This window comes from Sinohyriopsis cumingii, chromosome 17, assembly GCF_028554795.1.
Source record: "Sinohyriopsis cumingii isolate HCF-2022 chromosome 17, ASM2855479v2, whole genome shotgun sequence".
NCBI lineage: Eukaryota > Metazoa > Mollusca > Bivalvia > Unionida > Unionidae > Sinohyriopsis > Sinohyriopsis cumingii.
Window position 1 is genome coordinate 40412541 of NC_142977.1, and position 24680 is coordinate 40437220.

Sequence of the window (24680 nt, forward strand, 5' to 3'; positions counted from 1 at the left end):
CAGAGTTTTTTCCATCAGGATGTGGAATTTTTAACCAACCGGAATCTGGTGTGACTTCTCCTGTCTGCATAATCAGGATAGTTGAACTCATCGAGTCCATATTCAGCAGGACTTGCAATTCAGTTGAACACATTGAAATCCATTTCCAGCAGAATTTGGAATTCAGTGAGAGAGTTTTTGTAACTCCTTGGTTTATTAAATGTGGCAGCAGACTTGATCCAGACCTGCTACCCTTACAAATTTGCTGTATGTCTTAAGAAAATGACCCTTAAAATATGTTGGCCGACATTCTATCCAGAAGAGGGCAAGTCCTTCGCACAGATGATCTCTTCATAAGTCAGTCATCACTTGGATACCTAAGATAGAGTTTGGATGGTCAGCATTCCCTCCTCCTATTACTTATTCTCCAAACGTAATGTGGTTGCAGAATGTATTCAAAGAAGAATGCAAGTTTTTAAGAACCGTATTTATCATATATGTTTGGACACTGTATTTGTTTGGACACCATAGATTAAATTTGCAAAGTAATTTTTTTGTGCACTCTGTGTTCTGGGACACATTGGTTTTTGGAGTCATAAGTTGTGGGATACCTTTTAAATAATTCTAAAATACATGTTGGAAAATGCACTCCAAATAAAACTTTATTTTAAAAAATATAAAATAGATAAAACTTGTTAATCCACTTCAGCATCATCTCATCAACACAACCCTTCTCCTGCACACGTACGGTCATTCTTCTGATGCACAATATTTTTTTTAGCTTTCTCATGCTGTGATAAATTATCATTGGAGGAAACACATCAGCTGAAATGGAAACTGGAAAGACCAAAATTAGATTTTTAAAAATTTGCACCAGTTGTGCTAATTCTCACACTTTTGACCCCCATATTATTGTCAGTCTGTCCAGGAATGAGGTCAAAGTACACTTGAATTTCATCCTTGTTAGGGGTCATATTGTCAGCAAAATCATCTTCTCTTCTTATTTTCACAAATTCATCGAATGATTTTATTTTCTCTAAATATTCTTGGTGACGTTGGGTCGTCGATATCTATACATGAATCACTATATTATGTCACTTTAAAAATTGTTCCATTGTTTCAGTTTATTTCCAAAGTTTCCATGAATAATGGTGAAAAGGAACCAATGTTAGCTTCCATATCTTGACCATCTTTGGATATTCAAAAAACAAAACAATCGGCACACCTAAAAGCAATCCAAGTCAGCTTCTGAGTTCGTCTTGCTTTGAAATAAAATAACTTTTGTATTGACATCCTTTAAAAAAAAATGGCTTGAAAGTATCCAAAGTAAAGTCGGCTTGCTTTGTAATGAAAATAACCTTTGTCTTTGATGTCCTGTCGGTAAGTTCAAACAATGAGTTTACTGCTCGCTGCCAGTTTGATATAACTCAGTCTTGTTTATTTTGCAACTAACACAGTGTCATGAGTGAATGGCAGTTGTCTTCAAGCAATCAGTTCATTGTTTCCCTCTTCTTTGCGATTTTGTTGGATCCAGTTTCCAGTCGGATAACATATTCAAACCTTTGAGTACAATCAAACACAATTTGTTTCTCAGTGTTCATGTCAATGAACAATGTGTTATGTGTTATTGGACATGAGCAATACATGCTGCAGTAGAGAAGACTATGCTAAATATACTGAGTTCTTGGATATATTTTATTCTTAGTGCTCATGATGAGAAAAAGAAATATATGATAACAATACAAGGTTAGTTTCTTTTTATTATCAAATAAGGAATTTATCTATTTTATTGCAATGTGCAGGGGGCGGGGCAGGACACAAATTCATTACAAATTTATTTTGTTTCATAAGTCTTGGGACATATGACCTAGGTGAAAAAAATTCACCATAAGTTCTGGGACAGGAATTTTTTTTATTTTATCATGTCCCAATATATACGGTAAATATGGTAATTTATGTTTCTCCAAGAATACTCACCTAGTCATATTACTTAAAAACCCTCCCAACCCCCCAACCCCATGCAAACATCCTCATTAGTATCTTGCTCAGCTAAAACATTTGCGACACCTGGTGGTGCCAAGGGGATGTAATGGGTAAGAGTTATTGCCATTTGTCTATTGAAATAGGAAAAGAGATTTTTCATCTTTTAGTAGGGCTTGATTCGTGACTTAGCAATCTAATATTCCTAATATAATGTATTGGGTAAGTATTCTCAGAGAAACATAATTTTCTTAAAAATTTGCTTTCGATTGGTTGAAACAAATTCTCAAGCTGAACTTAAAGCATTAGAGTTTGAAATCTCCAGGAAAACGATTGTGGAATTACTGTAATAGGTTAAGTTCAAATCATAGGACTCACAACAGGTCCAATGGCAAGTGTATTATGTACCATTTTTGATATACTTGTTAAGATTAATGTAATTTGAAAGTTTTCTATTGAATTCTTATGTTGTCTATTTTTGTCTTTAAACAAACAGAACTATACACATGCACACACAAGAATGATAAGCTTTTGTTCAGTTATTTGAAGATAGGTATTTATTAATTTATTTGTTTATTTATTTATTTTGGGCTTATGTTATGGTCCTGCACACAGCAACCACTGAAGAAATAGCAATCAGATATGGCAGTGAGCAATATGTCAGGAGGGATTTTTAAAGGTTTTATGAATGATTCTGATCTGCCATAAAATATGGCCACCTTCTCTAAAAATTACTAAAACTTTTAGATGAGTTCTTGAAACCACACAACAGAATTTGACCATATTTATCTGAAAGCATCCTGGCATGAAGAACTTTTAAATTTATAACCTTTACATTTATGCACCATCAAATATGACCACTATTATAAAAATTAAAATAACATGTGTTAACAGCTTATCAAAAGCAATGTACAGAATTTGACTACAGTTTAAAGAAAGCAGACTGGCATGAAGAACTTCCCGATTTATATAAATGATGCAGATCTTCCATCTAATATCACTGTGATATTTTTAAAAAAATTGAAAATACTCAAAATAACTTCTTAAAACCACTAAAGAGAATTTGTGCAAATTTCACAGAAGTCATATTTGCAAGAATGCCTTTCAGATTTATGCCAGTCTGCCATCACATATATCTGCCATTATTAAAAATAGATAAACCTTTCAGAGGAATGTGTCCTGGCATGATGGGCTTTCAGATTGATACAAATGGTGCTGATCTCCCATCATAGATGACTACCATTACTAACAAAGAAGACCTAAAATTAGAAAGACCTTTAAATAGCATCTTCTAAGAAACCATTCCACAGTATTTTGCAGAATTTGAAAAAAAGGATCTTGAGATGAAGAACTTTCAGATTGATAACAAATAATGCAAATTTGCCTTAAAATATGGCACTGTTACTTAAAGTAGAAAAATTACTTCTTTTCAAATATCACATGACAGAATTTGGCCAAATTTGATAGAAAGCATACTGGCATTAGGAGCATCCAGATTTGTACCAATGATGCCAATTTGCCAGCAGGTATGGCTGCCATTACAAAAATTGCAAACAAATTTTATCAACTTTGAAATAAATTATCCTGGCATTAAAGCCTTTCAGTAGTGGACAAATGATGCATATGTGCCTCTTGATATGGATTAAGATGCCTCTTGATTTGGATTAAGATGCATCTTGATATGGATTAAGATGCCCCTTGATATGGATTAAGATGCATCTTGATATGGATTAAGATGCCCCTTGATATGGATTAAGATGCCTCTTTGCATGGATTAAGATGCCTCTATATGGATTAAGATGCCTCTTGATATGGATTAAGATGCTGAAAAGAAAGAAATCTTGAAATAACTGTTTTCACAAGATATGCAATCAACAGCATTCTGTTGACTCAGAATTTTTGGCCTACTGCTATAGCATATTGCTATTAGGTAGTTGTCGAAAAAAGTGAACAGCCTCATCTCTAGTTGGACCTGATGTTTCCCTTCTGCTTTCAGGACAGGTTGGCTAATGAGGCTGGTGTGTTGTACAGTGATGTATGGAGGGGAGGAGAATGGGGCAGAAATCTTGTCTCTCATAATGTCTCAAGCTCAGACTTCACAACAGGTTGAGTTATTACCCTTCAAGTAACTCTTCTGGAATAATTACTTAAAAATTACTTTGCAAACCTTTCATTGGATGTTCTGTATTTTGTCACAAGTTGCAGCAGCCAACAACAACAACACACAAAAAACAATAAAAAAGTCAGACACTTTGAAATGAATAAAATATGAGAAATTCTTAATCAGTTAAATAGTATAACCATGAGGCACAGTGATATATTAAAGTAAATTCTTTACCATGCCAAAGAAAAATACTTTCAAGTAACCCTATTAACCTTGCTTTATGACCCCCAGCTGTGTATTTTTGTCAGTCTCAGCTGACCCTGATAAATATTTTAAACTGTCAACTATTTTTTTAAGATAACAATCTTTAAAATATCTCCTGTTCAGTTTGCCAATAGTAAGACTTTTGTTTTAACAAAAGACATTGAGCATGATTGGTTCTTGTATGTCTTTGTAGTGGGGAAAATAAATATAGACCATCAGAATAAATGTGGGTGTGAGATAATAAAGGAACCTTTGAAAAATTAAGAAAGGCATGGACATCTATAGTTAAAAGGTGCAGGCGGCTGTTAATTGATTGAATACTCATTTTATAATCATAGTGGTAATAATTGTCAATCAGTATCTTTTTCCAATACATTGTTCACTTTCTATACAAATAACCTTTATTTGCAAAATAACCAATCTCTGAATGTTCTCTAGATAAGCATTTTTCTATGACATTTCAACACACATCACATGTTGTATTACATTACTGCTTTTTGCATGTGAATATAAATCCATTCTAGTATTATTGTTGATTAAGAAAAAAAATAAGAATCTTCTTTTCCAAAATGACAGACACTTATTTCAGGAACCAGCAATGTTAAAACTCTGTTTTTTTTGTTGTTGTTTTGTTAATAAAATATTGTTGCTTTAATTTCATTTCAAGTAAAAACCAAATTTCTGCTCAGAACTGTGTGCCAATTTGGGCATTTTAAATTCACTACAAACTTTGGAACTCACTTCTCCATAATGAACCTTGTCTGTGAAACTGAGTGTTTCATGTACTAAATTACGCCTTTCACTTGGTTTCTTGCTATCCTTGATCACATTTGTGATGAGAATTAATGCTTGATACTTTAATTATATTACATAATATTGAATACAGTGTTCCATTGGTCAGTTGAAATGAGTTGATTTTTACACACAGCTCTTATGTAAAGTTGGATTTGTGTACCTTTTAATTTGTTTTATTACTCTGTTTTTCTTCATCTGATACAAAGGTGTAATTAATCTGATAATACAAAGCAGGTCGGCTTTTAATTGATTGTAATGATGCAACAAGCAAGTCAGAGATCAAAACACAGTTGAGACTGATTCAGGTTCTCATGGAAATGCTCACAGGCATTGCAGTAATGGTCAATTTACACTTTCCTCATTTGAATACAAGAGAGCCTGTCACATTTATGATTACACTGAAATCAGATTAAAAGATGAAACTGAATCATGAATTTCACTTGATAAGACTTATTTAACTGATATTTATTTCTTTAAGTACTGCCACCAGTAAACATTACTGACTTTGTAATTGATTGGTGTTTCATTATATATTGTTATTTACAGTGTACTGAGATTTGTTTTTAAAGAAACTTTAACAAAGTATATTACTGCGTATGAAAAGTCATGAATTTTCGTGATATTGATTAAAATTTCTGGGCGCAAACAGGTTTCAGTGATAAAATCAGCAATATATCCAGGTTTAATTTACCAATTCTGATTGTGATTATATTCACATAGGGGACTATCTTTTGAGTATTTTTTGATATAAAACAAATAGGGGACTATCTTTTGAGTATTTTTTGATATAAAACAAATAGGGGACTATCTTTTGAGTATTTTTTGATATAAAACAAATAGGGGACTATCTTTTGAGTATTTTTTGATATAAAACAAATAGGGGACTATCTTTTGAGTATTTTTTGATATAAAACAAATAGGGGACTATCTTTTGAGTATTTTTTGATATAAAACAAATAGGGGACTATCTTTTGAGTATTTTTTGATATAAAACAAATAGGGGACTATCTTTTGAGTATTTTTTGATATAAAACAAATAGGGGACTATCTTTTGAGTATTTTTTGATATAAAAGAATGGAATCCACATGTGCCACCCCCATGTTATAAGCAGGTTCTTAAGTGATCCAGGCCTGCTAAAGCAGTATAAATAATATATTTACCAAGAACAATGCACATGTATGACAATTTTCTCAGAATTAGATCTTTATTAGTTATTAAAGATAGACATATATAGATACATAGAAAAATAGATAGATACAGAACAATATATTCTTTCACCTATTTAGTGATCTGATTATTTTATTAATTACTGAGTTGATATTTTGTATTTTCCATTAATTTACAAGATAACCAATATAGAAACATACCTGCTACCATCCCAGTCTCTTCTTCCCACCCCACCCCTATCCACTGAAAGCTTCATAGATAGGTAAGGATGTGAAATAGATATACCGAATGCATACTTACATGCTAATTTGCAAAGTTTTCTTACTGTGTTAATTACATAGCATCTTTTTTATGCATAGTTGTCAGACATTTTATTTTATCATTGGTGAATTCAGGGCACACAAAGAAGAGAGCTTAGAAAACTGTTCTATTTTTGCTTATGATGATTTCTAAATTCATAGTGTATACAAAATTGTCAATATTTTCACAATGCAGTTTTAATTGAAAAACAATTACAAACAAAATTTGATCAACAAATATGCTTAATTGACAGAATTTGATTTAAAAGTATGATAAATTGACAGAATTTGGTGAGAAAGCTTGCCAGTAGCTTCTTGTGTGTCGGTGGTTCTTTCTGGGGTTTTCCTGGGTTCTTCCTCCACCATTAATACTGGCCACCATGTATAGCCTATCTTGTGCTGAAAAATGGCATTAAACCCTACAGCAACAACAACAACAACAGAATTTGGTTGACAAATTTACAAAATTTATTTTGATTTACAAGTACATGTACATTTACAGAATTTAGTTTACAAGTATTCAAAATTGATAGAATTTTGTTTACAAGTATGCTAAATTTACAAAATTTGGTTGACACATTCTGGTTGACAAGATTGCTAAATTTACAGAATTTGCAGAATTGAATGAGGTGAAATTATTTTGATTTTAAGTATATTGTTATGAAGAAGTAACTGAGTTTTGAAACATTATGAAAACCTTATTCTACATTACATACTTTGTGTCACCCTTTTTTACAATATGTACTTTGTGTCACCCTTATTCTACATTACATACTTTGTGTCACCCTTATTCTACATTACATACTTTGTGTCACCCTTATTCTACATTACATACTTTGTGTCACCCTTATTCTACATTACATACTTTGTGTCACCCTTATTCTACATTACATACTTTGTGTCACCTAATAGCTTGGTCAGTTTGTGGCAGTTCAAAGTCTGATTGAGGTCAGTTTGCCGCGAGTGTTGACTGGGTTGTCACAGACAGTGATGGATGAACTTCAATCAAACAGACAGACAGACAAACTTCAACTTTTGAACAACCTACTAGAGCTTCTGGACTGGGAACAGAAATCAGACAAAGCAAATAACAGGTATGAAAGTTATGGCCTACCTCATTTGTGGTCAGTCAGTACTTTGAATAGTATATATGAAACCCATACAGAATCTCCACATTCATGGGTACATACTAATAATTAAACCAGGTGGGACAAACTTTTGATAAAGGCCATATTCTTTGCATTGTACACGTAAAACATTCACTCTTGACTGGTTGAATTGGAGTAAACTTCAGAGGTCAAAATGTTGGCCCAAGTTGGCTTGTGGGTTGAGCAGTCAAAATATGGATGAAGTTGAAATGGGATAACATGACAGCTCAAGATAATGGCTTCAGTTGAACTAGGGTAGGGCTGAGAGGTCAAAACAATGGTATATTTTAAATTGGGGTAGGGTTGAGAGATCAAAATGATGGTTTAAGTTGAATTGGGATAAAGCTGAGAGGTCGAAGTTGAGATGGGTAAGTTGAATTACAGTGCTTCCTCTTTATTTAAACAGGAGTCACATTAGCTCATTTGGTAGAGTATTGGACTCATAATCCAAGGGTCATGGGTCGATACCCAGACCTGGGTCTGCTGACTTGTGTGTCACTTAGCTTCCATTTCTTCAACAAGGAGTAGTCAAGAATGTGCTCACAGCACCATTAAATGCAACCAACCATCTTTATAATGTTGTACCTGGAAGACATGAAATTGACATATTGATTCCTCACTGGGGGCCCACTGGGAGGGCATGGCTAGAAGCAAAATACATCTTGCATCAACTTATATCATGAGTCTTTATTGGGGCCTGCTGCAAGGGCATTGATAGAAACAACATGCATCTTGCATCACATGACTCTTGACTGGGGACCTGCTGAGGGGACATAGCTAAGTAAAGTGGATGCTGCATCACTTTGCATAATGATCAGATAATTCACTTGGTTTAGTGAGTGTTGGTTTAAAACTGTAAAAGATAATTTGATGTAAGGGAGCAATCGCGATATCCTGAATACTTTTTTTGAAGCATAGTGATCAAAATATGAGTATCTGAGTCAAAGTTTTAATTTCATATTATCTTCATTTTCAGGTCTCAGCTTAGGGACTGCTTTCAGAGCCATTGGGACTCTCTGTGTCAGCTGCTTCTTCATAGCAATATCATGGTTGCTATAGCAACTTTGAAGGTTCTTAATATAATAGGGAGGCCTAAAAGACTGACCAGCACATCTCTGCTCCATGCCTGTGGCATGGTCCTGTCCCTTTTCTTCAGAATATTGGAGTTTCAAGGTAATACAATGGTCTACTGGTGATGATTATGTCCATTCTGCAATGAAAAGTTGGGGCATTCCATGAGGTGAATAAATGGTAAAAGATATACTATTTTGGCATAGTTCCTTCCAATTAAGGATTGGCCTCTTTCAGGGGTTGTGCAGAGGGACAGAAAGGTAGACCTTTGTATATCAAATGTTGAACTTGAACTCATTAGAAACAAAATATTGAACAAATTGGTCAACAGCAATGGGTTGTATCATGTTAGAAATGCCATTTTTGATAGAATTGAACTGATTCATCCTCACTGTCTTTGGTAAAAAAATGACAAGAAAGCAAAAAAGTAATGAATTTTATGCTTGTTTTCTTAAGGCCTTGTCAATTTTAGAACAAATGTGCATTGGGGGGAGGGTTAGCTCCTTAATCAAGGGTTGTAGTATGCCTTGAAATTTACTTATGCACATAATATTTTCTGTTTTAGCTTTACCTTATTATTCTCAAGCATTGTTTTTAAATTTAGTATGAATATCTAGGTCACAATGTCTCATTTTGGATTTATGCTTGTCACAATGTCCTATCTAGGTCACAATGACTGCATTGGTTACTGCCATGTTTTCATTTTGGATTTATGCTTGTTCAAGCATCACTGCTTTATTGATACAACTCTCTAGTGGTTACAGTGGTAAGAGTGTATGTGATGGTCTGTCATCCATTGATCACTGGAACTGTATCTCTAAAATATCAGTTACACAACAGTCTGGAAAATACATTCATCCCAATGTCTAGTTGGACCTAAATGAAATTGGTGACCCAGAGACATCATGTATTTCCTTCATGGCAGCAATCTTGAAACTCTTTTTTTTTTTTTATAACTGTAAGTTCTGAACAAGTTTTGAATAGGTAGTCACATCATCAGCATGTGGTTTTCATTGAAAAACTTCTTCTGGTTGGTCCTAAATAAAAATGGTCATAATACCTTAGGGAGAACTACTACTACGTTGCAAATCCAGCCATCCCAGATAACACTTTTAGCTATAAAAAAAAAGCTAAAAGTTATCTGTCCACATTGGTGGCAGTCAGTCAGTTATAGAAATGGCTGGCAAAACCCATGAATATCATGGGCATTGATAGAAACAACATGCTGAGAAGTACACTCTGACCATGAGAGACACCGCAAAGCCAGAATCAATATTGAAACAAATTGGCAGAGTTCTCACTTTGCAGAAAAGTATGATCCATCTATATTTCCAAATTTCTTTTCTTTCTATGTTGACAAAGTTCTTCCTTCAGAATTTCACCACACTTTGTCATCTTTACACATTTAATTGTTTTTAGGTACTTGCATGAGCAGCCTATGCTGTAACTTCACAAATAAGTTCAGGCTATATTTTTAATTTATGTTAATGTGCAAGTCGTTGAGACCTATAGAAAACTCTTAACATATGTATAATTCCACAACAATTATATTTAGTTGTGTTTTCTCTGCTAATACATTAATTTTCAGATGCCATGCTTCAATGCATTTACCTGTGATGGGTTATCCTTGAGCCTTTCACAGGTAGTATTGTGAATTATTTTGGTTGTTACCTGGATGCTTCATAGCTTTATTAAATTCTTCTGCTATTTTCCAGGTAACAATATAAGGCATGGTTCTGCACCAACTTTGCAGTCAATAATAAGAGACCGTTGCAGAGCTACAGCAGATTTATATGTTCTGTTCTATTTGTCTTAGAGATGAGACCATGGGCAAAACACAGAAATGCACAACTAAGAATGAAGACACTAATAGCCTACATGCTGACATGTCCTCAGTGCAGCAATTTTTGGCAGATAAGGGAGATAAATTGAGAAAGGGCTCTCCAGTTACAAAATTCCAGAAATCTACACAATCCAAGACAGCCCTGGCACCTATATCACCTCCACAGGACTCCTCATTGCTGTCGATACTTTTAGATCTTGCCACCTCAAGGTTCCACTCTTCAGCTCTTGATGATAAACAGCGAGTGTACAAACAAAACAAATCACCATTGCTACTTCAGGGCACTCCACGAGTTTTGTCAGCAGCAGACCTTGACTCTCTTTGCCAGCTCTGTCTCAGACAACTCAAGAGATGTCAGCCTCACCTCATGCAAACAAAGATGAGGATACTTGCTCTCAGGTTCCTTGATTTCACTATGCTGCAGGAAGGCTCAACCTTAAGAGCTTCCATTGAAGACGTTTTCTGCCTTATACCTCAACTGCCTGGACCAGAGCTCCTGCATGTGTTGATCTTATCATGGAAAAGAAAGAATTTAACTTTAGATAACTTCTGCAGTCTGACAAAATCTTAAACAGTTTGAACTGTTTATATCATCATTTACAAGACCCCTGCATCAACCACTGTGTGATGAAAGAGGGAACCATCATAAGTGAAACTGACCTGTCTTGTCAGAACTCCCTGAATTCGGGTCCCCAGATAGGCATGTAATTTGCTGATTCTGCCTGCCATCATCAATTTGATAAGGACGTAGGTCTTGTATGAAAGGTGAGCTAAAGATGCCCTTGAATGCAATTCAAATGGCATTTTGTTCAACCAGGTTAGTACCCATGATAAGTTCCACTTTTGGTACACAGCCAAATTTTTGTTTGTATGTAATCAAATCGGATAGGATGTCAGGTAAGTCTTTATTTTGTCCGATATCCTTTCTTAAATGATGCCAAAAGGTGTCATGGAGTGGTAGCCTTTGAGTGTGCTTGGTGCTAACTTTTCTCATTAAAGAGCTAGAGGAGGAAGTTCACTATTCCAGAACCACTTGAAAGGTCCAATGATCATTGTGGCAAATCTTGTCCCATTTGGCAGCAAAGAACTGAAGTTTTCCTCCAGGATTAAGTGGATTATTCACTCTGCATATTGAGAAATAACTCCAACTCAGTTGAATTTGTTGCACTCTTTTGGCTCACAAGGTTAGAGCAGTTGCCACAAACATCACCTTTGACTGGAACTGTTCTCTAACTGATATCTATAACATAGGATGAGATCTGAGTCCACATTCTTCATTTTTTTACCTCTGAGATGTTTCATACCAAAAGGCTTAGCTCAGTCTAGTTGGACCCATAGTCATGGCATAACCGGTTGCCTTTCCAGGTTGTTCGACAGCTTCGTAAGACATGACTTTGTGACTTCAACTGGATTTGTAGGAGGAAAAAATTTCCTTTTCTGAAGCTTCCCACCAACAGTGGAGTCTTCTCCAGTCAGGTTACCTAGAAACTGTCTCACCTTAAGGGACTGGAGATAATATCTCTGGATAAGGGAATGTACCTTCCTCCACCTTTTACCTATTCTTCTAAGGTATTATGATTGGGTAACATATTTAAAGATGAACCAATTTGTTCTAGCAAAATGTTTCTTTGAGAATACTTTCCCAATCATAATACCCATACACCCTCCCAGTCTCTCCACAGCTACATCCATATAGTGAATGTGCCTTACTCTTCAGTAGTAAATGAAATATTAATGGGTTTTGCCTCCAAAATCCATATATCAAGGTGAGGTCACTCTGCATGACCACCCCCTCAGTGGGCAGACAACTTTTGACTATTTTCTTTAGCTAGAGTGTTATCTCAGGGCTGGATTTGTGAGGTAGTAGTAGTTTTCTCTAAGGTATATGATTGGGGAGGTTTTTGTAAGGAAACATGTTTTACTTTAAAAAATTAGTTTCCACATGGCAACTTTACCAGTTTACCAGAGACAGTGATAAACCTTTGCAATTGGCTTGCAATTGAGATAAACTAAAATCTATTCAATGGTCAAGATAACATTGATGTTAAGAAACATGTTTTTTTGTGTACAAGTCTTGAATTCTTTAGCACTTACTTTGACCTGACTTTGTGGTTGGATTGCATTTAAGACAAGGAAGGCAAGCATTTATTGTGGGATCAAAAGGTCAAAGGTCAGAGTCACAGGGATGAAAAAGATGGAACAGTTATTTTCACAAAGCTACAAGCCTTATAACACAGGCCCTGACTTAACTGTGTAGATGGCCTGTATTTGAGACAAGGAAGGCACCTGTTAATTAGGGGGTGCAGAGGTCAGGGTCAAAGGGACTATTTGAGGAAAATTATTTCCAGGAAATGACTAGGGTTCTATACCATAAACCATGACTGGACCTTAGGGGCACTCACCAGTTATTTGTACTTTTGAGAGAGTGACATACATGAGGTGAGGTGGTTTGCATTTGAAACAAGCACAGTGGAGAGAATGTTGGCATACCTGTATGCTACTTTGATGTAATGTGGCTGACATTTAATTTGGATATTGTACTTATGGAAATTGTAAATTGATCTAAGCACACTGCTAACTAAAATGACTGATCCCTTGTGCTAAAAAGTCAGCCTGAATTAGGCTAAAGTGCACTATCTTTAGCACCTATTAAAATAGGGAAAATGAATTTTGCTCAACTAGACAATACCAGTTCTAAAAGTGCAATGGCTGAATTATCAAAAATGTATATAAAAAAATAGTTATCCCCTTGTTATAAATAGTTATCCCCTGTTGTTTTTTTAAATACAATTTACCTCTGAAGTCCACTAGGTGGAAATGCCCAAGTGGAACTAGCAGTTTTTTGAAAGGTGCACATCTGGAGTAAGGCAAGTTGTATACTCTATAAGTCATATTACACCCATCTATCATACACCAAAATAAATGGAATTAAAGGTTCTTTGAACAGTACCTAAGATATGCAAGATCTTTTTTAAATAGCCAGTATAACCAATGAGAAAACATGGGGAAATTCTTTTCTTTAAAATTTTAACCCTATGCAAAATACAAAAGTGTATCTGAGACCAGAAAGGCACATATATAAATTTAGGGTCAGTAGATCCAAGATCAGTATCACAGAGACTGAAAAAAGAAATCTGGTTTCTGCAAAATAGTTTGAAATGGCATGTGTATAATGTATTAAAAACAATTCTGTTATTGGTCTCGTATGATAATTAGTATATAACAATATTCTAATGAAATAATATACATTTTTATGGTCCCATGGATCATGTTATTTTAGATTTTACACTGTTTACAATGTAATTATTTTCAGATGACAAGGAGGTCTCAGGACTGGTTAATGAATGTAAAAAGTGTACTAAACAGCTGGCACGTGAAGGTTTAGCACAGTCTATCTTGGTTCATTTCCTGTTGGAAGGTGTTTTATCTGCAGTAAGTAATAGTAATGACACATGAAAACACTCACAGAAACAACATGGTGTCTCTAATCTGACTCCAACTGTCAGTTAAAAACATCAGATTTACATATTTAAATGATCCAGAATAAATTGTTTTCCCTTCTACTTTCTTGCTGTATTTTGTTTGTTAAACAATATTTGATAAATATATTAAATCTTGTATGGAGTTGAATTTTGATTGAGATGGACAAAATTTGACTTAATTTCGTGAACTTCTCAAATTTTTTCCAAAACTTGAGATTTGACATTAACCTCCTTATGTTAGTCCAGATGATTTGGGGAGTTTGATAACATATAGAGACAGTAGAAAGAATGAATATGTCTCCCAGATTTTTTAAAATTCTATACATCGGACTCAGATATATTTTATTCTTGTGAAACCAGCCGACTGTTTGGTTAGGAAAACATTGTCCACAAACAAGCAAAAAGAAAGATACTCAAAATAAGCAGAAGGGAAGACATTAAAAAATCCAAAGTTGTAGAGAAAAGTAAGAAGAATCCCATGATAATAATCAGCCTTGGTCAGGTGACCACTTTTGGAACCAGAAATCAAACCAGGATCAGCAAAGGTGGAAATCATGTTTGCTGCCACTTTGCTATCTTGGATGGAAGAGAGTATTGTTGATGAAATTTGATTTCTTTTGCATAGGAAATGCTTCATATAATGTTCTCTTTTGAGTTGGAATGCTTTTGTCTGCTTTCCTCTAAATAGCACATTTTATATATTGCTTATTCTGTTTCATCATCTACCTGGCCACATTCTTTACCTAATACTTATAAAGATTCACTTTCATCCAGCTTTGCACTCCTTCAGATATATTCCCCAATCACATTAACATTTGGGATATTAACCTGCTACCCCATTAATTCAACCCTACTAAAAGATGACAGTCATCTTTTTCAGTCTAGCTCATATAGACAAAAAGCGATAACTCTTGCCCATTACCTCCCCTTACCATGACAAAAGTCACTGTTTTTGTAGCTTCACTTTATTTACTGATAACATCATACATTTTACCTCCAACAATCCAAGTCATTTTAATGTTAAAATTTAACTATGCAACTTTAATTTTGGATTTATAGTGTTGGACAGTCATTCTTCTGCAGGTCACCAATATGGACATCATATATTTAAGACCACATTACACCATGTTTTTGTTGACCTCATGTTGTCATTTACGAGCTTGCTTAAGTTATAGGGTCAAAATTGCAAGTTTCAGAGAACCTCTCTCAGATGGGACAAAAAGTCTGTGTTACTGATCTAGTCGATCTAGTGATAGATCTGCCTAGCAAGATTCTGGCCCACCACAATCTTCTCAAGCAATCAGGGTGACTGGTTTTCCATCATTGCTTGGGCCATCTTCTTTATGCTTGGTTCTTGTCTGAACAGCCTTGCAAGGGAAACAACTTAAACCTTCGATTGTGGAGAGAATCTCAAGAGCAAGAAGACTCTCTACTTTGATGACTTATGAGGGACAGTGGTGCATTTTCAGGGACTGGTGCCATATCAATAACATCATCCCTTTGAGTGCCTCAATCCATCAACTTGCTGACTTTTTTCTCTGGCTCGAATTGCTATCAAAAGCTACCACTCCATGATATCAGAAACATTCCGGCATCATGGTAGACATGATTTCAGGCATGATTAAGAACTATCAGATCTTTTAGCCAGTTTTGACCTCAATCGACCAAATACCTTTGCACTGTTTCCGAAATGGAACCTGTCCTGGATTTTAACATTGTTCATTTCAAATAAATATGAGCCTTTAACTCACACTTCACTAAAGTTATATCATAGAAAAATGTGTTTCCTGAAAGCTTTGGCTTCAGTATGCAGCATGAGCGAGATACATGCCCTTTCCATTAACTGTAATTTTCTTCAGATTGGACGGTTCGCTGGTTCTCTTGAAACAACAAAAAATAGGTTACTATCTGTTGGCAATCAAAGAGATATACTTGCTGTCCTCCATAGACAGGTTAAGAGCAATGGCCATGCAAAATCCTGTTCTCGCACTCAAGCACTACTTGAAACCCACAGAGACAAGTCATAGCATGCGCAAGTGCTTCTTTCTTCAGGTGAAAGCCAGAAAACAGTTATCACCCCGCAAGCCTTTGCTTTGTGGCTGAAATGGGTTATATGCTCGGTGTACTCAGAAGTCTTAACAAGATTAATGCACATAAGATTAGATTGATCTCTGCAAACCTTGCACTTTAACATAATGTTTCGATCCAAGATATCGAAGACATTGGCTAGCATGCAGTCAACCTTTTCGAGTTTTTATCTCCAAGATTTAGCTTCACAGAGGTAAACTTTGTATCTGGTAGGTGTGGTGGTGGCTGCTCAAATGAACTCCCAATTCAATTAATTTAACCAAAAGAGCCTATCATCTTCACTTGATTCACCATTAAAATTTTGTATTCTTAACCATGTGTCGGGGTCCCCTAGAAGTATATCAGATGCTCAGTATTCCCTCCTTCTATTTCCTATTCTCCTAATGTTAATATGATTGGGGAAGGTACTTGAAAGAGAAAGCAAATTTTTAAGTAAATTGTGTTTCTCCGAAAATACTTACCCAATCACATTACTTAAAAACCCTCCCAACCAAGTGAGCATCCTCATTAGTATATCACTCGGCTAAAAACCAGTGACACCTGGCGGTGGCAAGGGGAGGTAATGAGCAAGAATTATTTCCCTTTGTCTATGTGAGTTAGAAAAAGAAAATTTTCATCATTATAGGGCTGTGTTTGCGTGGTGACAGGCTAATATACCTAAAGTTAATGTGATTGGGTAAGTATTCTTGGTGAAACACAATTTACTTAAAAATCTGCATTCTCTAACAGTATCAAGATTTTAAAATGCCTTATGTAACAATTAATATATAATCTTAAGATTCAAATACTTAATATAGATTGTGTTTGTCCTGAATGACAGATTTGTCTGAGTCACATCCACCAATGAAAACCATAATCCTTAATATAGATTGTGTTTGTCCTGAATGACAGATTTGTCTGAGTCACATCCACCAATAAAAACCATAATCCTTAATATAGATTGTGTTTGTCCTGAATGACAGATTTGCTTGAGTCATATCCACCAATAAAAACCATAATCCTTAATATAGATTGTGTTTGTCCTGAATGACAGATTTGTCTGAGTCACATCCACCAATAAAAACCATAATACTTGATATAGATTGTGTTTGTCCTGTATGACAGATTTGTCTGAGTCACATCCACCAATGAAAACCATAATCTTTTACAAAAACACAAAAATTTGTACCCACTACAGTTAATAAATCCACAGGAAGTTCTTAAACAAATAAGAAGAGTTTGAAAATACTATCTACTGTATTTCCTGTATTTTTTTGTACCCTTTCAGTTTTCAGACACAATCCAGTTATCAAAATAATAAGTTTTATTTATATCATATTTTTTTCGTATATATCACTTTGTAATTTTCGAAAAATTCATTAAATTATTGGACATAAAATTTCTGGTAAGAAGATTTATGTTTGCAAAAAAGATCGAAAATAATGTATTGCCATTTTGATTTTACAAAAATTAATAATTATTTGTTAGTGAGAAAATACAATGATTGATGCATGATCTTATTGTCACTAAAATATCTACGGGTGTTTATTAACAAATGATGCATAATCTTATTGTCATTACAATATCTACTGGTGTTTATTAACAAATGATGCATAATCTTATTGTCATTACAATATCTACGGGTGTTTATTAACAAATGATGCATAATCTTATTGTCATTACAATATCTACTGGTGTTTATTAACAAATGATGCATAATCTTATTGTCATTACAATATCTACTGGTGTTTATTAACAAATGATGCATAATCTTATTGTCATTACAATATATACGGGTGTTTATTAACAAATGATGCATAATCTTATTGTCATTACAATATATACGGGTGTTTATTAACAAATGGTGCATAATCTTATTGTCATTACAATATCTACTGGTGTTTATTAACAAATGATGCATAATCTTATTGTCATTACAATATATACGGGTGTTTATTAACAAATGGTGCATAATCTTATTGTCATTACAATATCTATGGGTGTTTATTAACAAATGATGCATAATGTTATTGTAATTACAATATCTACTGGTGTTTATTAACAAATGATGCATAATCTTATTGTCATTACAATATCTACTGGTGTTTATTAACAAATGATGCATAATCTTATTGTCATTACAATATCTACTGGTGTTTATTAACAAATGATGCATAATCTTATTGTCATTACAATATCTACTGGTGTTTGTTAACAAATGATGCATAATCTTATTGTCATTACAATATCTATGGGTGTTTATTAACAAATGGACAAAGGCCTTCACAGAATATATCTTTAAATATTATCAATAATTAGTTCTCCTTATTAAGACTGTCACTGTAACAAAACACCACATGCATTTTAAAACGAGTTCAGAAGCCCTTTGATGTTTTCTTATTAAACAGAATTACATCTCAGTACATGCTAAAGTGAAGACCACAGACCATTGATCAACCAGTCTAATTGTTTCATTATAGTCATACAAAAATAAAATATAAAAACCATGTCAATTTCCATCTTAAATTTGAAAGTCACAGACTCCATTAAATCGATTCATACATACATACATACATACATACATATAGACACACACACACACACTTCTGTGCTATCTTTTAAGTGCTTGTACTGTTTTGACTTGGATATAATTAACATTTTATTGCGAATCTGTTCTACGATATACCCCCCTATTATTACCTTCATTGGCGAGTTCGAATAACAAGTAATGTGTATGATCACTTTTCCTTACAACATCAGCTTTATGGACATTGGCTGCAATAGCACATTGACAGATTTTTATTTCCCTAAAGACTTTCTTATTTCCCTACGGGCAGCCCCGCTGATTTGAACTCTTCTGTCAATTCTGTTTAAATAACACTGCATAGCCATGTGGTTTGTTGTGACAATGTATATCATACTTAAAACAAGAATGAATTGTTGATTTAGAGGTGTTAATTGATAATGGAATATAGTAGTGTCGAAATACATAAGGATTATCACAATCATCAGGTAACTGAAAATAGTCCTTTTTTTCTCTTTGCAAAAGTCACAAATAAAAACCACCCTGAATAAATATGGTCTTGTACATTGACAAAATTTTGTTTAATCTCTCTCTCTCTCTCTCTCTCTCTATCTCTCACACACACACACATACGTATGCTCGTGCACATTAACTAAAACTTGATTTCAGGTTCAGGTTCTTTATTTTTTTTATTGCAATTTGATATTGAGGTTATTGTTGCTCTTAAAATTCAAGTTACAATTAACTGCTTGACATTGTGGATTCATATCATTGCATACAATTTACCAATAAATTATATTCATAACTAATACATGTTCAAACATCTTAATAATTTTGATTATTACACAACATAACAGCTACATAGAAGTTTGCTCTAATTGCATACGAGCTTGCACACTGAGACATTATCCTCTCTCTTTCTCTCGTTCACTAATAACAGTAAAAATCTTTTTGATTACTTTCATTTTTATTGTACTTAGATTCTTGAGTTGAGAGCAGAATGAGACAGAAAATATATGTTTACTTTGTACATTTGTATCGTTAGTTTGTCGAGTAGCCTGTGTTCTTTAGAACTTGTTCAGGTATGATCCCTTTATTTTTCGTACATGGTCAGTACCACAGAATATGTAAACAAATTTTATTTTGAGTCAGAATTGCATCACATATTTACCCCATAAATATGCAGTGGTTAGATAAACTTCTGTCAGTTTTGAGACTGGTTTATGTCCTTGTTCTTCTGTGAACAGAGGTGAGTTTATTTACTTGTGTAAGTTAGCATTTAAAACATGTTTACTTCAGGTTGACCACCCCCCACCCCACCCCAACATACACATTCACTATGAACTGAGCAATACCCTTAGTTTTACTTCTTGTTGTTCTTGTTCTTGTCTTGAGGTTTTAGCTATTTGTAAGTGGGGGTCACGCTACTCACAGTCCACTTTGTAGAAACCTTACACAAAGTCCTTTCTTGCAAGATGTGTGGGTTGGCGGATTGTACCTTCTTTCAAGGTGTCCGCTTAATTTGGTTCTCATTATCTAGAGGTTGACCACCCTCGATATTATTGCCGGGTTCGAGTAAATATAAATATAAGTAGTGAAACTTATAGGTGGAATAGATAGAGATCTGAGCAGAGATATAGAACAGACCAACACGAGCCCCCATACATGTAAACAACAATTTAATCAATTACATAAAACAACTGTGAGAATTCATTACATCAGGAATATACTTTGCTTCTAGAAATAAAACTTTCACCGAATTTAAAAAACCCACAAATATATTTAAATAAAGTAGCCGATCTGTTTTACTGATAGATTTAGTTCATCATAGGATCGAGTGAACAATCGAAGTCAATGCCTTGTACAATTGCATAACCTGTTTCTTTGTTCACTCCACTTCCACTGTAGCTGTTCTTTCGACTTTCGTCAGTCTTGCCTCTTTCAGTCCTCACTCTGTGCAAAGCACGTAGATTCACAGATACCTGGATCTGAGGATAAGTACGTCTCACTATACATCTCAGAGATAGTCTCAGAATACGTCTCAGAAATAATACGTTGCAGAATACGTCTCTGAATACGTCTTCAAGATAACACGTCTCAGGATAATACGTTGCAGGATACCTCTCAGAGATAATACATCACAGGAGCTATTTTCTCCCTTTGAGCGTTCAGTGTCCCTTGCTTCTACTGCCAAATTTGTTCGTTGGTTTTCCTCAACAACAGTTTTACAAGAGAATTTCTCCCAAATTACTCTCGGTGTCTTCTACACTTGTTTACTCTTGCAGAAAAGCTTAAATTGATTAAAATTTTCGATGTGGCGATATTAAAACTAGGAAGATCAGTGTGGGAAACACACCCTTTAGTTAGTGTAACCAATCAGAATCAAATATATCTGCCGCCTTTTTCCAGAGGCGCCAAAGTCAAGGTCAACTTTACCTTGTAATTTGAGTAACAGTGTTTCTGCGATCTTTCAGTTTTGACATTTACACTATGGAATCGAAGTTAGCTTTTGTCTCCACCAGTCTTCTGTTGGCTAAATAAACAAATGCTTAATTAAGAATGAAATTGTCCCCTCGAAAAGACATTACCGATCATGGCAGTATGGCAATTTGATACTGTCCCCATAAATCTAATTAATTGTTCTCTGGTCTCAGCTAATGTGTTCTTCATAGATCGCCAGAAATTTGCCCCTTCACACTATTGTTCATGTTGTGATATGTTATACATGACATGACAAACCCCTGTGATGGTAAATTGGCCATATTCAGACCATTTTTTTTACAAGTCCTTTCATGAATAAAAAAAAAAAAAATGGCAGCCAAAATGTTCATTGACAACAAAACATTCCAGAAGGTGGGGTTAAATAGGTTTTCCCATGATCACAACCACTCAGTAAAGAGAATACTGCACAATAATTTCATAGGTTTATTTGGACCAATCAGAATCAAATAAAGTGATATGTTCACATGATATAATATAAAAAATATGAAACTGCACACACTATAGGCAAAGAATACCTACCAGAGGTCTCGCTAGGATTTTAAAACTAGGAGTCCAGGACTCCCATTTTGGTAAAAATAGGAGTCCCACCACCACAAGTTGCAGTCCCTTCTTTCCTACAGAATCAACACAGACATTAGTGCATCTATTTTTAGATAGAGAGGTTTTCATAATGTAATCACTCACTTTAATATAGCTTCATTATGACAGTCCCTTTACAGGATTGCAAATTCATGGTTTATTTATTTGTCTACGTCCTTGTAGTAATTTTAGGCAGTGGTTAAATAGTATCTGATTTGCTGTTTTGTTCCCGTATTTTCGCAAATACATGTCAAGTTTGAAAACAGCTTAGACATTAAAGCGCATCTCGCAAACTCCACAATGTAGCATTGTCCCATACATTTCTGACCGACATAATTTGCATTTTAAAGTTAAATCTTTAATAAAATAATACCTTGGCTTTGCTTTCAATGAATTGTATATTTTTCTGAAAATATTTTCCCGATGATTTACGAAAACAGACAATCTAATAAACTGGTACATCCCAGACTTAGCGAAGTCCGCCATTATTTCCCATTAGGCCTATTGGTTCACTTAGCTTGAAACTAATTTTATGACGAAATAGTGTACAAGAGGCAGTTAATATATATCCAGATCACCAATTCTGATCTTAAAACACATGTTTGTATGTTTTATCATCAAAGGATATCATGCAGGAAATTGATAGTTGCTACCTTACTCGGAAAAGGGTTAATGGTCAGTCAGCTATCAAAACATATGCTTGTGAATGGGCAAGAGTTTGTTTGTCAACGTAATTGATATCAAAACTAGGCCTAGCTACTGATGTCTTGATGAATACATTTCACTACAACACTAGAACTAACATTTATATAAAAAAATATGGTCAGTCAATGTACCTCTTAAATAGCTCTTGTTCGTCCATCCGAGTGAACCTGAATTTTTTCAATCCAAGTAAGGACTTATTCCAAACACTAAGCCAGGCATCACACACTTTCTTACACTTAGCTACTGTCCTATCCGAACTATCAATTCTAGCAGCTTTAGCACTCTTCTGAATCTCGTTACAATCTTCATAAGTTTGCCATTTAACCCAAAAATATATTAGTTTCATATTGTAGAGGTATATGATATTAGAGTTTCATATTGTATAGTTATATTAGAATTTCATATTGTATAGTTATATGATATTTGAGTTTCATATTGTATAGTTATGTAATGTTAGAGTTTCATATTGTATAGCTATATAATGTTAGAGTTTCATATTGTATATTTATATGATGTTAGAGTTTCATATTGTATAGTTATATTAGAGTTTCATATTGTATAGTTATATGATATTAGAGTTTTATATTATATAGTTATATAATGTTAGAGTTTCATATTGTACATTTATATGATGTTAGAGTTTCATATTGTACATTTATATGATGTTAGAGTTTCATATTGTACATTTATATGATGTTAGAGTTTCATATTGTACATTTATATGATGTTAGAGTTTCATATTGTACATTTATATGATGTTAGAGTTTCATATTGTACATTTATATGATGTTAGAGTTTCATATTGTACATTTATATGATGTTAGAGTTTCATATTGTACATTTATATGATGTTAGAGTTTCATACCTAGATATAGCACCTGGCTGGAGACACTTTGCATGGCATGATGACCTTGTTTTTTTATGTTGCTTCATGTGTCATAACATTTTATATTCATTATATGATGTTATAATAATTACCAACAGTTCATGATATCATGAAAGAACCTGAGATCATCAACAAAAAGAACATTGAAAATTATATTTGTTATATTTGTGTGCATTTGTATTCATGAATGTGCTTTTGTACTGTACATGTCGGTGTATAATTCTGTGTTGATTATTTTGAATTATTTGACTGTTTGCAGGAAAACAAAGCCCTTTTTGGAGGCAAGATAGATGCATTTATCAATAAAGATGAAAGCAAGTACCTTGCAGAGGAAAATAAGAGTCATGGTACGGCCTTAACCCTGCTCAGGTCACACTCAAGTGTCTTCCATGCTGGGGTCATAGGTCAGGGTCTACGCACGCCAGTCTCAAGACTCAATCTAGGAAAGGTTAGTTTTTGCTCAGAAAGAAATCTCAAATATAGTAAATCCTGCCTACACTAGTAGACATCATCAGCACCAAGTCAATATGTTACACTAGTAGACATCATCAATACCAAGTCAGTATGTTACACTAGTAGACATCATCAACACCAAGTCAGTATGTTACACTAGTAGACATCATCAACACCAAGTCAGTATGTTACACTAGTAGACATCATCAGCACCAAGTCAGTATGTTACACTAGTAGACATCATCAACACCAAGTCAATATGTTACACTAGTAGACATCATTAACACCAAGTCAGTATGTTTACACTAGTAGACATCATCAACACCAAGTCAGTATGTTACACTAGTCAAGTCAGTATGTTATACTAGTAGACATCATCAACACTAAGTCAGTATGTTAAACTAGTAGACATCATCAACACCAAGTCAGTATGTTACACTAATAGACATCATCAGCACCAAGTCAGTATGTTTACACTAGTAGACATCATCAACACCAAGTCAGTATGTTACATTAGTTACACTAGCAGACATCATCAACATCAAGTCAGTATGTTACACTACTAGGCATCATCAACACCAAGTCAGTATGTTACACTAGTAGACATCATCAACACCAAGTCAGTATGTTACACTAGCAGACATCATCAACACCAAGTCAGTATGTTACACCAGTAGATATCATCAACACCAAGTCAGTATGTTACACTAGTCAAGTCAGTATGTTATACTAGTAGACATCATCAACACCAAGTGAGTATGTTACACTAGTAGACATTATCAACACCAGTCAGTATGTTATACTAGTAGACATCATCAACACCAAGTCAGT

At 34.4% G+C, this 24680-nt stretch overlaps 1 protein-coding gene across 1 annotated transcript in view; it reads left to right on the forward strand.

Moving 5' to 3' along the window:
- The window catches only part of LOC149778476 (integrator complex subunit 5-like), a 104452-nt gene that overhangs the window by 43579 nt on the left and 36193 nt on the right, over nucleotides 1-24680 (forward strand). Inside the window, exons 12-16 of the mRNA XM_089939340.1 lie at nucleotides 3956-4064; nucleotides 7502-7683; nucleotides 8714-8910; nucleotides 13965-14083; nucleotides 23656-23844. Of these exons, the coding sequence (XP_089795466.1) occupies nucleotides 3956-4064; nucleotides 7502-7683; nucleotides 8714-8910; nucleotides 13965-14083; nucleotides 23656-23844 (796 nt within the window). The remainder of the gene's footprint in view (nucleotides 1-3955; nucleotides 4065-7501; nucleotides 7684-8713; nucleotides 8911-13964; nucleotides 14084-23655; nucleotides 23845-24680) is intronic.